The sequence below is a fragment of the Hypanus sabinus genome, chromosome 26 (genome assembly GCF_030144855.1).
Source record: "Hypanus sabinus isolate sHypSab1 chromosome 26, sHypSab1.hap1, whole genome shotgun sequence".
Lineage (NCBI taxonomy): Eukaryota > Metazoa > Chordata > Chondrichthyes > Myliobatiformes > Dasyatidae > Hypanus > Hypanus sabinus.
This window is the reverse complement of record NC_082731.1, coordinates 9060073-9076454: the sequence shown is the minus strand read 5'-3', so window position 1 is coordinate 9076454 and position 16382 is coordinate 9060073. Positions and strand designations below refer to the sequence as shown.

Genomic DNA, 16382 nt, shown 5'->3' with positions numbered 1-16382 from the left:
TACTTATTTGGGTATTGAAATTACCAAGAAACATAAGGATTTATTTAAAGTTAATTTTTTACCTTGAATTGACTAAATTAAGCAACTTGTTACCAGGTGGTCCCCATTATCTTTGTCATTGGTTGGTCGAATTAATGCTATTAAGATAATAGTGTTACCCAAAATTTTATATTTATTCCAAGCACTACCAATTTTTACTCCTAAATCTTTTTTTTGATATTATTGACTCTAAAATATCTTCGTATCTGTGGCAGAATAAAAATCCTAGACTAAGCAAAAAATATTTACAGAAGCCCAAGGAGGAGGGTGGTTTGGCTTTGCCAAACCTGAGATTTTACTATTGGGCAGTCAATATTCGATACTTAATATTTCGGACACAAGAATTGATTATAGCATCTTGCCCGCAATGGGTAAATTTGGAATGTAAATCTGTACAAGACTTTTCATTGTTTTCAATTTTAGGATCTTCACTTCCTTCTTCTTTATCTAAATTGAATAAACAAATAACTAATCCCATAGTTAAACATACATTGCGAATATGGTTTCAATTTCATAAATTTTTTGGCTTGGATAAGTTTATCTTATCAAGCCCTATTACATCTAACTTTTTTTTTCGACCGTCTTTTATGGATCAAGCCTTTGTATTATGGAAAACAAAAGATAAAAGATGTTTTCGTGATCTATTTTTAGATAATAGTTTTATGTCCTTTGAACAGCTATCTAATAATATATAATTTATCTAAAACTCATTTTTTTAGATATTTGCAAGTTAGAAATTTCTTGAACAATATGTTAGTCTTTTCCGAAATTATGTCCAATGGACATTACAGAAAAATTTTTAGCTCTGAATCCTTGCCAGAAAGGTTTAGTAGCCACCATTTATAATATGATCATGAAAATATAGCCAGAAGTATAAGAAAAAATTAAGAAGGAATGGGAAAAAGAACTTCATTGTCTTATACCCACTGAGCAGTGGGAGAAAATTTTACAATTAGTCAATTCCTCTTCTATTTGTGTTAAACATGCCCTAATACAATTTAAGGTTGTACATAGGGTTCACATGTCCAAGGATAAATTTGCTTGATTTTACTCTCATGTTAATCCAACCTGAGACAGATGTCATTCTGAAGTAGCTTCATTGACCCACATGTTTTGACTTGCCCTTGTTTGTAAAATTACTGGAAAGATATTTTCGGTATTATTTCAACAGTTCTGAGTATCAGATTGCAACTGCCTCCTATTACTGCAATTTTCGGTTTACCAATGGTGGATAATATTTGTTTATCCCCCTCAGCTCGACGGATGATTGCATTTGTTACATTAATGGCTAGAAGATCTATTCTATTGAACTGGAAAGAAATTAATCCTCCAACTATATTTCAGTGGTTTTCTCAAACTATCTCTTGTTTGAGCTTAGAAAAAATTATAAGTGTTGTCTTTGATTCTTCAGTTAAATTTGGAGAAACTTGGAGACCATTTATCAAACATTTTCATATCAGTTAAACTGACTTTTCCTAAACCCTGCTTCTATTATCCTTAATTATTTGGATGGAGGTGCAGAGTTATTGACGCTGCTGTGTATATTTGACATAATGCAATGGCCCATGTTGGTTAGTTTTTTTTTTCTTTTTTGGGGATTTTTTCTTCTTATTTACTCCATTTTTTCATAATTACTATGAGTTTGGGAGGTTATTATATATGAATGTATACTTAACCTATTAATTATGTACTATCAAACTCTCTGTATTCATGTTTCATTTATGTTTGTTTAAAATTAATAAAAAGACTTAAAAAGAAAGAAGAAAATCTGCAGTTGCTGGAAATCCAAGCAACACACACAAAATGCTGGAGGAACTCACAGGCCAGGCAACATCTACTGAAAAAAAGTACAGAAGACATTTCGGGCCCAGTCCCTTTGGCAGGGCTGAGGATAGTCTTGCTAGGACATTTTCTTCCATGATGTTAGTAATATTTTTATTACTGAGAACACTGGGGCCAGCTGCGCTCTCCTTCTTGATCAGTCACAAGAGGAATGAGGTAGGGCACATAGAAATGCCACTGACCACAAGTCATACCCATACTCCATACTATCCCAACTTGGAAACAGTCACTGGTCACTTTATTAGCTACCTCCTGTAGCTAAAAATGTGGCCACTGAGTGTATGCTGTCATTCTTTCAGCGCTGTTGGCATTAAATCATGGTAGCCTCTGGCCAACAGCATTGACCATAAGACTGTAAGACATATAAGAACCAGGCCATTCAGCACATCAAGTCTGCTTGGCCATTACATCATGGCTAATTCCAGATCCCACTCACCCTATACACCTGCTTTCTCATCATATCCTTTAATGCCCTGAAAATCAGGAAACTATCAACTTCCACTTTAAATATACCCATAGACTTGGCCTCCACTGCAGTCCATGGCAGAACATTCCACAGATCCACTACTCTCAGGCTAAAAAAGCATCTCCTTACCTCTTCTGAAAGCTCATCCCTCAGTTTTGTGACTGAGTTCTGAATATCACAACCATAGGAAACATCCTCTCCATATTCCACATCCGCCTTATCTAGTCCTTTCAACATTCGGTAGGATTCAATGAGACCCCCCCCCCCCCCCCCACCCCACATTCTTCTAAATTCCAGTGAGTACAGGACCAAATCGGCCAAAACTCATATGTTTACCCTCTCATTCCTAGAATCATCTTCGTGAACCTCCTCTGGACTTTCTCTCCAATGACAACACATCCTTTCTAAGATAAGGGGCCCAAAACTGTTCACAATACTCCAAGTGTGCCCTAATTTCTTATAAAGCCTCAACATTAGCTCCTTGTTTTTATATTCTATTCTGCTTGCAATAACTACTAACATTGCATTTGCCTTCTTTACCACAGACTCAATATGTGAATTAACCTTATGAGAGTCCGAAGTCCAAAGTCCCTCTGCACTTCTGATGTTTGAATCTTCTCTCCTTTTAGATAATAGTCTGCCCTATTGTTCCTTTTACCGAAATTCATTATCATACATTTCCCAACACTGTATTCCATCTGCCATTTTTTGCCCATTCTTCCATTGTTCCAATTTGGCTCAGTCTTACTACAATCGCAATGCTTCCTCATCATTACCTAGCTCTCCACCTACCTTTGCATCAGCTGCAAACTTTCACAAAGCCATCAATTCCAATATCCATATCATGTGAATATGTGAAAAGTAGTGGTCTCAATAATAACTCCTGAGGAACATCACTAGTCAATGGTAGCCAACCAGAATAGGCCCCCTTTATTCCCACTCATGGCCTCCTGCCTATCAGCCATTCCCCTATGCATGCCAGTATCTTTTTGGTAATGCCATAGGATTTTATCTTGCTAGCAGCCTTATATGTGGCACCTTATCAAATGCCTTCTGAAAATCCAAGTGAATGACATCCAATGCCTCTCCTTTGTCCACCCTGCTTCTTACTTCCTTGAAGTACTCTAACAGATCTCTCAGGCAAGACTCCCCTTTACAGAAACCATGCTGACTTTGACTTATTTTATCATTAGTCCCAAGTACCCCGAAATCTCACCATTAGTCATAGACTCCAACAGTTTCCCAACCAGAGGTTAGGCCAACTAACCTGTAATTTTCTTTCTTTTGCCTTCCTCCTTTCTTAAAGTAGAGTGACCTTTGCAATTTGCCAGTCCTCCAGGACCATGCCAGAATCAAGTGATTCTTAAAAGATCAACCAATGCATCTGTTATCTCTTCAGCAACCTCTCTCTGGACTCTGGTACGTAATGCATCTGGCCCAGGTAACATCCACCTTAAGACCTTTGAGTTTGCTTAGCACTCTTTCCTTTGTAGTAGCAATGACATTCACTCCTGCTCCCTGACACTCATGGTCCTCTGACACACTGCATCTTCCACAGTGAAGACTGATGCAAAGTACTCATTCAGTTCATCTGCTATTTCTTTGTCCCCAATTACTATCTCAGAAGCATCATTTTCCAGTGGTCTAATATCAACTCCCACCTCCCCTTTACTCTTTCTAATACTGAGAAAAACTGTGAGCATCCTGCTTTATAATATTGGCTATTTCATATTTTATCTTTTCCCTTCGTACAACTTTTTAGTTGCCTTTTGATGGATTTTAAAAGCTTCCCCATCATCCAACTTCCCACTCAGTTTTGCTATCTTATATGCCCTTTCCTTGACTTTTATGCAGTCCTTAACTTCCCTTGTCAGCCACAGTTGCCTACCTCTGCCATTTGAGAACAACCTATCTTACATCTTGTGAACCATACCCAGAAACTCAGCCATTTCTGCTCTGCCATCATCCCCGCTAGTATCCTCCTCCAATCCTGGGCAAGCTCCTCTCTCATGCCTCTGTAATTCCCTTTATTCCCATGTGTTACTGATACTTCTCCTTCTCAAGAGAAATGAATTCAATCATATTATGATCACTGCCTTCTCAGGATTCCTTTATGTTAAGCTCCCTTATAAGATTTGGGTTACACAACACCCAATCTAAGATAGCCTTTCCCCGGAAGGCTCAAGCACAAGCTCAAGCTACTCTAAAAAAGCATCGCATAGACATTCAAAATGTGATCTGACAAAAGGTTGCTGGGTTACCTTCACAAGAAAGGCGATAATGCTTCAATAAATTGGTGTCCCATTATCTTTTTTATGAGATCTTTACTTTCTTCATAAATGGGCAATAAATAGTAGCAACATTTAGATCCAAAGATGAATAAATAAAACCGGGCTGAAACTCAGGACGTTTGAGTGCAGGTGAGGTGAAGGACAACTACGCTGGTTGAAATCATAATAGAGTCCAATGGGCCAGGTTAGACAGAGCCCTGATACAAAATCAGCTGAGTTTGATTGTGAAGTGAAATGCTGTAGACTACAAGAGGAAAAATGGCAAATGAAAGTTCAACCCAGACAAAGCTCTGAGAGGGGTGGGGGGTTCAAAAAGGCATGGGAATGCAAAGTGAATGAGAGGAGAAACAGAATAATGTGCAATGCCCACAAATCCTCCAAGATACTGTATGATAGGAGTAAAATTGCATTGGGGAGTCAGAATTACAGCACGTTCACATTATAGTACAGAGAGAGTGGAGAGGTATTCACAAGGATGTTGCCAAGACTTCCTAATTTCAGGACAAGGAAATATTTGACAAGCTACAGTTGTTTTGGTATATATAAAATTATGAAGGAACTATATAGAGCAAGTAGGAATGTGCCATTTGCTTAGCAAATGCAACAGGCACAGATTTAATTAGCGAAAGAATTGGAGTGAAAATGAGCAAGAATATTTTCACCCAGATTGGTGGGAGTCAGTAACTCACTGCTTGAAAGGATGGTAAAGGTAGAAATAATCGCAACATTTAAAAGTTCATCACTTTCATTGCATACGCAAGAAAAGATGGTACTTGGATACAATTAGGTGAGGGATATTTTTCTACCCCAGTGGACACATTTAGGCAGATTTCCTGCAAAACACTCAAGGAATCAGACAGACCCTGTAGCTCACTGAGTCCATGTCAAGCCTCAAGAACTATCTGGACTTATCCTATTTGTTGTTTTAATTCTCACATTACAATCACTACACACTGTCAGGATCTACAATGTACAGTAGGTTCAATTAACCTCTACTCCTCTGTGCATCTTTATGAAATGAAATGAAATTAGAGCATCAGGAATAAACCCATCTGTTCAAAAAGAGCACGTGTTTTACAGTTTACAATGTGTGTGCTTTTATTTTTGTATATTTATCAATGTCTGAAACATCTGCAAACATTCAATCTCAAACACAAAATACTAGATGAACTCAGCAGGTCAGCAGCATCTATGGAAATGAATAAGCTCATGATGTTGTGAACCCAGACCCTTCTTCAGGATTGGAAAGGAAGGGGGAAAATAACAGAATAAAACGATGGGGGGAGTGAAAGGATAGCTATAAGGTGATATCTTTGATCTCAGTGTTGGCTACTGCTTGGTTTCACTGGCTGCCAAAGTCATTCTGGGTTCTCCTGAACCTGTGCTCAGAAAAGTCCTGTATTACTCTAGACCCTGTCAATCAGCTTCCAAAGGGAGAAAATTATTAAAATCAATGAAAAAAAACACAAGTTCCAATAACACAGAAGATACTCTGCAAAAACTACAGGTTACAATAGAAAACCAGAGCCTTGAGGCAAATGATCTCAATATTCTTGTTCAAGGTGTGTTCAAATTGGAATAAATGAAAGAGATCAGGTGGTTAAAGGATTGTTGTGAGAAATAAGCATTCCTTTTCATTATAAGCAGGGACATGAATCCAGAAAAATGGGAAGTTATCTTGAAAATAACAGAATTCCTTACTCCTTGTTGATACCTTTTATAAGAAATGTAAGCAGCTTAAATAAAAACAAAAAGAAAATAGATGAGGAAATCATAGAAAAGAACAAAGGATGATTAATGACAAGAGGGCAAATTCTTGTTCTAGAACAAGAATCTTAAAAGATGGTTTACCATGAGGTGAAAGGAAATCCTCTGGAAAAACAAGTAGTTAAATTCTACGATAATGCACAATGCCCATAGCAAAACAGGAACAGGAGGAGTTCTTGCATTTGGAGAGCTAGACATTGTGAAGGCAATTGAGATCTGGCTGCAGAAATATCAGGACAGGATATTAAACATTACAGGATACAACATATTTGGAAAACAGGTAAGAGATAAAGTGGAGGGAGAATTGCAGTGCACTTCATCAAATAAAAGAAAAAAAAGTAAGACAGAATCCATATTTACAAAGATTGAATAAAGGATTTATCTCACAATTATGTATTATTTATACAGTTAGAAGAACACACACAGATTGGGGAAATAAATAAAGAAAACACAAATAATATTCGGGGAGGCAAGGGGGATTCCAGCTACCAGTATTAATAGAAGGGAATGAGGCAATAAAGTTCATAAAATGGATTTAGGACCTCTGTCTAATTCAATACGTACAAACTTCAATACTGCATTTCCGGATCTACAAATGGGATATGAGCCACAGCAAATAAAATTAGAAGCAGGAGATAGCGGCAAATATGGTATATGTTTCAATTTGACAATAGTAGATAATAGTCTGGTTTAAGGTGGCACTGGTGAATCTCAACAACTTCTGGCTGGTGACCGATGAAACAAGGAAAACTAAATACAATGTTCATCAATCTTGTTCTGGTAAACGATCATCACAAGCAGTAGTCCATAACTTCCCTTTGGACTTGGAGGCAATTCGATGTGACAGAACCAAGGTGAGGCAGCGGTCCTGTCACGTAGAGCAAGGAAGACCCAAGGTTCGATCAATTTAAACTTTGGGCTGAATCAAGGTAGCAGGTTCCAGACACCAGGGCATACTGAAGCTACTTAACCCAATGTTTGCTTTACAATTTAAATGCCAGGCCAAATTGAAGCAGTGGAGTCTAGGCTCCAGAGCATATCCAAAGCAACCAAACTCAATACTTGGACGACTATTTAGGCGCTAGTACCAGATTGAAAAGCTCAGGGACGGGCTGGTTCACGTCACTGCTCTGCTCTACATTATACCCAGGGACTGTGGATAGACGCCATTTGTGGACTTCAGTTCAGAACACTATCTGCTTGCATTTATTGTTTGCATGATTGTTTTCTCTGTCTGTCTCTACACATTGGGTGTTTGACAGCTTTTTTTAAATAGCTTCTTTTGGGTTTTCTTGCTTCATGGCTGTTAGGAGGCAAATCTCAAGGATGTATAATGTATACAAACTTGGACAATAAAAGTACTTTGAACTTTGTTTGAGAATTATTACTGTACAGAGGTGTTCTTGTATATTAGTTCAAAGTAAATTTATAATCCAAGTACACATATGTCACCATATGCAATCCTGAGATTCATAAGCCACCGAAAGCAAACACTTAGATGCAGCAAGAAGGCTAATAGTATATTACTCTTCATAGCAAGAGGATCTAGGTACAGTAGATTCCAGTTAAATTCCGGTTAATCGGGACAGCCTCTTATTTGGGATAACCCTTAAAGAACAAAAACTAATAAAGAAAATTGCCGGAATTCTCTTCGTTTATTTGGTTCTCAATTGGGACAAAGACTGTTGATGGACAGTTTCTAACTTACATCAGTCACATGCAGTTGTGTGGCAGTGCTTAGACTGAACAATTTTTAAATACTATCAGTTGCATGTATTTAGTTCAAAATGCAGGGATTTTTGTCACTGATAGTTGGCAAGAAATGAGCAACAAGACAATTCAGTTCCATTTTGCTCACTGCAGTTTCAAGCATTTAAGATTTGATATGCCAGAAACAGCCAGGAGTGAAAATGGAACAATTTCACAACTTCAACAAGTTAGGAACTATGAAGAATTTGAAGGCATGAACAATCATAGTCTGTTACAATGAACATGAGGATTTAGAGGACGCATTGTAATAAAGGCAGTCCATTATCTACACCAGTTTCAGTGTTGATTTTGTTCATTTAAAAAGGACATAGCAGTGTACCATCAGTAACTATTAAGAACTAACACTAAGTTTTACCCTATTTGCAGTATTCTAATTTGTTCTGTATTACATTTAAATACATAATTTGTTATTCAGTTACATGGTAGGCTGTCTTTTTTATATCTTTTTAAATATTTCTGTGAAACTCTGGCTAATTGGGGCAGCCACATAATTGGTACTGGTCCCAATGTATCGCAATTAACCAGAATCCACTGTATATGAATAAAGATGGCTTGCTGCAATATCCATGGTTCAATACAGGTTTGTGCTGCTTTTCAATTCTGTCCCTCCAGAAATAAATCCTTGTCCTTGGTTTACTTTGCTGAACTGTACAAAGAGTTTTAGAGATTGGTGTATTTGTTCATTCCTTTAACTACCGCATTTGATTCCCATCCTCTAAGTATTAATAGCCTCCTCACTCTTCCCACCAAACGACATTACCTTGCATTCATTTCTGTTGAACTTCATTTTCCTTTTTTCCCCATTCTCCGTGTTAATTTTTCAATTTATTGCAGTTGTGTCAGAATTGGCTATCACCCCAATTTGGTCACATCCACAACCTTAGAAATGGTGTTTTTAATTCCGAAGTCTTAATTGGCATTTTAAATTCTGAAAATGAGTGATCCCAGCATAGATCGTGGTGAAACACCATTTCCAACCTACCTCCACAATAAAATAAAGTCTTGCTCCATTTTCTGCTTTCTTGAAGTCATCTAGCAATTAATTTTCCTACGTGTCCAGTAACTCTGTGTTTTCTGATCTTAACTCTAGATAAATTTTCAAGAACATTGTGAGCATTTAGTTAAATTACACGGAACAGTACAGCACACTACAGAATCTTCGGCCACGCCAATAAATTACCGATTTACGGTATTACTATTATCAGTTGTCTATACTGTGTAGATGAGTGACATAATTTAATGATTTATCTGGAATTATTGGTCGGAACATGAGGGAGAATAAATTAGCTTGGTATAGATTAGTGTAAAAAGTGTTTGACAGTTGGCATGGACATAGTGAGTCAAAGGGCCAGTTTCCACACTATAATTCAATTAACCTGTTTCATCCACATCCCAAACATTTGTAGTAAGTAGATTGTTGTTGTTGTTCAATCGTTTAGTCAAGTCCAACTCTTCTTGACCTCATGGACCAAAGGGTTTTCATGGCAAGATACAGAAGTAGATTGCCAGACCTTTCTTCCACGCAGATACTGCTGCTGCCCAAGTTGGGACCCAACTAGATTTGAACTCGGGACCATTTGCCTTGAAGTCCAGTGCTGATGCCACTACACCACCAGCTGGCCCAATAAGTAGATTAGCTACTGTAAATTGCTTCCACTATAGCTGGGTGCTAGGAGAATCTATGTGGCATTGAAGATTATATCAAAGAGAGTTTACAATCAAATATGATGGCAGAATATAGTATTAATAGTAAGATTCTTGGTAGTATGGAGGATCAGAGGGATCATGGGGCCCGAGTCCATAAGACACTCAAAGCTGCTGCGCAGGTTGACTGTGGTTAAGAAGGCATATGGTGCATTGGCCTTCATTAATCATGGGATTGAGTTTAGAAGCCGAGAGGTAATGTTGCAGCTATATAGAACTTTGGTCAGACCCCACTTAGAGTACTGTGCTCGGTTCTGGTCACCTCATTACAGGAAGGATGTGGAAACCATAGAAAGGATGCAGAGGAGATTTACAAGGATGTTGCCTGGATTGCGGAGCATGCCTTATGAGAACAGGTTGAGTGAACTCGGCTGTTTCTCCTTGGAGTGATGGAGGATGAGAGGTGATAGAGGTATCACCTATAGAGGTACCACCTGATAGAGGTATATAAGATGATGAGAGGCACTGATCACCTGGATAGTCAGAGACTTTTTCCCAGGGCTGAAATGGGCGGCACGAGGAGGCACAGTTTTAAGATGCATGGAAGTAGGTACAGAGGAGATGTCAGGGGTAAGATTTATACGCAGAGAGTGGTGAATGTGTGGAATGGGCTGCTGGTGATGGTGGTGGAGCTGGATACAATAGGGTCTTTTAAGATGCTCCTGGACAGGTACATGGAGCTTAGAAAAATAAAGGGCCTCAGGTAACCCTAGGTAATTTCTAAGGTAAGGACATGTTTGGCACTGCTTTGTGGGCCGAAGGGCCTGTATTGTGCTGTTGGTTTTCTATGTTTCTATGAAATAAAAGAGGGAAAGGGACAATGGGATTCTCTGAGATGTGGCGTAGACTTAATGGGCAATATGCCTCCTATGTCATGATAAAATATGAAATATCTATCATGCTGTGTATTTAATATTTCAATAATATTTGAGTAATCTTGTATATATTTTCTTTGATCATAAGCATTTTCGTTCATTTAAATAATTAGAGGTTATATGTAAAAATGTTAATTTCATATGTCATCATGCTACAAAGTGATATGTGCATTCATCACTTAAAGTAAAGATGAAGTTAATCTATATTCCTGGATTCCTGTGTCCTTTGAATTAATTTAATGTTTTGAAATTATAAAACATAACACTGGCAAAGAGGTAATTTTAAAAAGAACCTGAGACAACTGCCAACCTGTTAAAGCAAGGAAGATGTTCAAAATAAAAACTAACTTATCAAGGTTACAGTAAGGCAGAGTAGCACATGTTACTTGGAAGGGAAGACATGATCAAGTTCAAAAACAAAAGAACACAAACTGAAGAATCCAAGGTTCATAAATAGTAACCAAGTAATAATAATCATTTAAAAAAATCAGACATGGCTGACTACATCCCAAAGATTGACGAGTTTGATCAGTGAGTAATTGGCTCATGCATACTGAGCTACTGGAATAGTATTCTGAAGCAAATGAAGTAGCCAGTGAGAAGCAAGTGCCAATTTTGTTGAGTTCATTGGGATTAAAAGCATAGTTTGCTTCGAAACATAACTTCTCCAGCCAAACCCGCAAAAATCAGCTTTCCTGATATTGTCAATGTGATGCAGGGACATTTTGAACCAAAGCTACTGTTAACTGCAGAACGATTTAGGTTTCATAAGCAAAATCAAAAGGAAGGAGTGTCCATTTCAGTGTACGTGACTGAATTGAAGAAATTGTCTAGGCATTGTCAATTCAGTAGTTGTCTGAATGTTGTACTACGAGACTGCTTAGTTTGTGGAACCGTACAAGAAAGCATTGAAAAGTGGCTCCTAACTAAAGCACAGCTTACATTTAAAAGAGCAGTGGAAATTGCTGTTTCAATAGAAACCGCTGACAGAGACGCAATGGTGCTGCAGTCAGGAAAGAAAGTGGTATGAACAAAGTTGCATCATCTCAACAGAAACTGGCCTGGCTGAACAAATTGTGTTACTGTTGTGGCAGGGGCTCACATACACAAAACAAGTGCAGATTTAAAGATGAATCTTGCAGAAAATGCAATAAAGTAGGCAGACAAAAATAAATGCACCACTCAGTGAAGAGAAAAAACTAAAAAGTCAAATTACGGTTTCAAAAAGAGCATCTGTTAATGATGAGAGTGACACAGGATTGTGTAGCCTTGAAATAACAGAGTAAAAATTAACAACCAATGAGCAATATGGCTTACACCAGAAATGAATGGCAAATTAATTAAAGTGGAATTGGATACTGATTCAGCTTTTTCACTCATTCCTCAAAACGAGTTTAAACAGCATTTCAAACGTGCTAAACTGAACCCAGCAGATATCCAACTAAGAACTTACACTGGAGAAAAGATAACTCCTGTGGGAATGACATCCAGGAAACACAACACCCGTCAAGCCACATTGAGCTTGTATGTGGTAAAAACAGAAGGAGCAGTATTGTGGGGGGCATGATTGGCTGGGAAAACTAAAACTTAATTGGAGATCCGTCCACCATTTGCACACCACATCCCCTCCCATGAAGCCATACAAAAGGGAATTAGTAAAGGTACTGGATGATGCAACAGCCGTCTCCATGTCAAACACCATGAACGTTGCCTAAAAGAGGACAAACAGGTGTTGGTGACAGTCTCTGTGCCTCTGGTTGGAAAGCTTATTGGACCAAGGAAGGACCATGCTGCTCAAGGGAATCATGAAAGTGATGAAAAGTCATTTGGATCAAGTAGTTAACTGCGAAAAATGACTTGGTTTTAAGCTGGAAGAGAGTTCAAGGAGCTTCAAGAAAGTTGCAAGCATTCAGCGTTTGTGAGTACCAAGAACCCAAATCTACTCTATGTGCTTTAAGGTTATTGCATGAACTTCAAGTAGCTTGCAACAGTAGATGCTCAGCTAGGGTCGATGGAGATATAAAAACCAGAGGATTTGTCAGATGATGCTGTAGATGAGGAAACCAAAAGGAGAAATCAGATCGTAAAAGGAACAATAGGAAGACTAATAAGAGAATACTCCAGTGACCTAAATACACCTTCCCAAGATCAAGATACACAAACTTTAAGAAGAAAATGGAAATAGTAATGTGGCTACCACTATCAGAACCACTTCCTGCAGCCTCAGAGTCAACTCCTGCAACCACCACAGAACAGGCCCCAGAATCTGAGATTGTTTCACAGCTGCATCTGCCAAGCAGATTGACCTCCCTTGTCAGGAAAGGCATTATCCCACAAGAGGAAGAAATCCTCCACAGCGATTGAATCTTTAAGCCTGACTGGGACAATTAAAAATTTACTATGCTGTGGATTTATGTATATAGTAGTTGTATTGAATGGTATATTGTGTATACAGTTGAGTTGCATTCTATACTGTGTTGGAGTTTATAGCTAAGCAGGGAGGAATGTTGTTTCCTTAATATTCAATTATGTTTGAGTAATCTATATCGAGTATTTACATTGTTTAATTAAACATCCTTGTTTATTTAAATAATTAATTAGATTATAAAAATGTTAATTGCCTATGTCATTACACTATTATAAAACAATTGAACAGTTCCCTCATATAAGGACTCTTGAACTCACAACCTACCTCATTGTAGACTTGCATCTTATTGTCTACTTGCCCTGCATGTTCACTGTAACTGTAACTCTTTATTCTGCATTCTGTTATTGTTTCTATTGTACTACCTCATGTTGTAATGGAATGACCTGTATTAATGGCATGACCTGTATTAATGGCATGCAAAACATGTTTTTCACTTTAAATTGGTACATCTGACAATAATAAACCAATTTACCAACTTCTGTAGCATTCCTCTCCACAAGTATATCCCTTCTCAGGCAAGACTATAACACTCCATCACAGTTCTCAGTAACTGCAGCAATGCATCTTTTCATGCAATTAAATTCTCTTTCTATGAAAGTCAGTACACTATTTGCCTTGATGCACATTCCCCTTTGCTTGACTGATGTACAAGAATCCTTAAATCTCTTTGTACACTTGCAATTCCCAATTAAACACCATTTAAATATTATTCTGCCATTTTGTTTCTTTCCTTACTGAAGTGAATAACTTTGTATTTATCGACATAAACACAATAGGACAGCATGGGCGGCAGCAGTTAGCTAAACCTATTTCAGAACCAGTGACCCAGCTTCAACTCTGGCCGCTGTCTGTAAGACATTTGCACATTCTCCCCATGAACATTTGTGTTTCCTCAGGGTGCTCCAGCTTCCTCCCACAGTCCAAAAAACTGGTTTGTAGGTTAACCAATCATTGTAAACTGTTCTGTGATTATACTAGGTTAAATAGGTAGGTTGCCAGGCAGTGTTGCTCATTGGACCGGAAACACCTGATCTGTTCTGCATCTCTAAATAAGTAGAATAAAAATAAAATTATACTATATTTACTGAGTTTTGCCCCAATTCATAATGTTTAAACAGCCTTGAAACACCTCTGCAACCTCATCACAATGCACAACCCCACCCACTTTAGTGTTGTTGGCCAACTCATTAACTGTATAAATCTGCTGATGATACAACCATTGTTAGCAAAATCTCAGAAGGTGATGCAAGGGCATACTGGAGTGAGGTATACCAGTTAGTTGAGTTGACCTTACACTCAATGCCAGTAAGACCAAAGAGCTGATTGTGGACATCAGAAAGGATAAGACAAGGGGACACAAACCAATCCTCACAGAGCGATGAGCAATTGAGATGAGAGAAGAGGAGAGAGTGAGCAATTTCAAGTTCCTGGGTATCAATATTTTCTAGATCCTAACCTGGATGCAACATATTGATGCAGCAATAAAGGCGGCAGCACAGCGGCTACGTTTTATTTGGAGTTTGAGGAGATTTGAATTGTCAACTAAAACTCTTTTGAACTTCTACAAATGTACTGTGGAGAGCATTCTGACTGGCTGTATCAGCATCTGGTATGGTATGCAGTAACTTGTAAAATTAGTCAGCTTTATCATGGGTATTGGCCTCTGTAGTATCCAAGATGATTTCAAGGAGCACTCTCTTTGGAAGATAGCATCCATCAGTAAAGATCCCCATCACCGAGGACAGGCCCTCTTCTATCAGAAAGGAGGTCCAAAAGCCTGAAGGCAAACACTGCAATTCAGGAGCAGCATCTGCCCTTCTGACACGCACGCACACACACATACACAGATACGCACTTTTTTTATACACACAAACACATAGACACACAGACATACACACACACACACAAATATACATTTAAAGCTGCTGTTTTTCTTTACATTTATCATCTATTTCACTGTACCTCTGCTGTAATTTTATGACATATGCCAGTGATATTAAGCCTAATTCTGATAAGAGGTGGGAAATCCAATTAAAAGCAACTTTGCTTTCTCCCAGAGCTGTGAAAACTTATTTTGAATATCACTAGTATCCAGAAATACTGATTGCTGCATTTGATTTTACTTGAGCTGTTATACCACTCAATAAGACATTCTTGCATATTTCACATCCACTCCAAATGGATCCACCATCCAATCTGGAAAAGGAATCTCCAGAAAGTCTCGGAACCGAAATTCCTTATCAGTGTGCAGTTGTTTCAAATGATAATGGTATACTTTCAGATCATCACCTTGCAATTCTATTCTAAGAGTGGCCAGAGAAAGAAATTGTATTAGACTCTCCAAAATGGGGAGAAATGACAAAAAACTGAGAAGCAAAGGGACCTTGTGCAGGAGTCCCTGAAGGTTCATTTGCAGGTTGAGTGAGTGGCAAGGAAAACAACTGTGATGTTTACATTCATTTCAAGAGGTCTAGAGTAAAAAAAAGATTAAGGCTTTATAAAGCACTGGTGAGGTCTCATATGGAGTATTGTCAGCAGTTTTGGGCCCCTTGACTCAGAAAGTATGTGCTGACATTGGAGAGGGTTCAAAGGAGATTCATGACAATGATCCTAGGATTGAAAAGGCTTGACATATGAAGAGCTCTTGGGCTCTACTCACTGGAATTCAGAAGAACAAGGGGTGACCTCTTTGATACCTATCAAATGTTGAAAGGCACAGAGTAGATGTGAAAAGGATGTTTCCTATGACGAGTGAGTCTAAGATCAGACGACACAGCCTCAGAATAGAGGGTCATCCTCTTAGAACACAGATGACGAGGAACTTCTTTAGGCAGAGACTGGTGAATCTGTGGAATTTGTTGCCGCAGCAGCTGTGGAAGCATTGAGTATATTTAAGGCAGAGGTTGATATATTCTTGATTAGTCAGGTCATGAAGGGATATGGGAGAAGGTAGGAGATTGGGGTTGAGGGGGAAAATGAATCAGTCATGAAGTGGCAGTGAAGACCCGATGGGCAAAATGGTCTCATTCTGCTTCTACATCACGTGGTCTTAAATTCACGATGTCCAACATTGCTGCTGAAAAGTTGAAGTTTTCCAAGAAAAGCAGTAACAGCCTCTTTGCATGATATGAGATCGCAGTTTTTTCCTTGTAGCTGTTTAATAAATTCAGTTTTTCAAATATATGTGACAGGTAAAATAT

The 16382-nt window shown here is 38.3% G+C and overlaps 1 protein-coding gene across 2 annotated transcripts in view; it reads right to left on the bottom strand.

Moving 5' to 3' along the window:
- Positions 1–16382, bottom strand: part of LOC132381822 (oocyte zinc finger protein XlCOF6.1-like) — a 37639-nt gene that overhangs the window by 12221 nt on the left and 9036 nt on the right. Inside the window, exon 2 of one of the 2 annotated variants that reach the window (XM_059951438.1) lies at positions 9158–9261. The exons of the other annotated variant lie outside the window; for it this stretch is intronic. Coding sequence (XP_059807421.1) covers positions 9158–9207 — 50 coding nt within the window. The 5' untranslated portion in view covers positions 9208–9261. The remainder of the gene's footprint in view (positions 1–9157; positions 9262–16382) is intronic. 2 annotated transcript variants of the gene reach the window in all.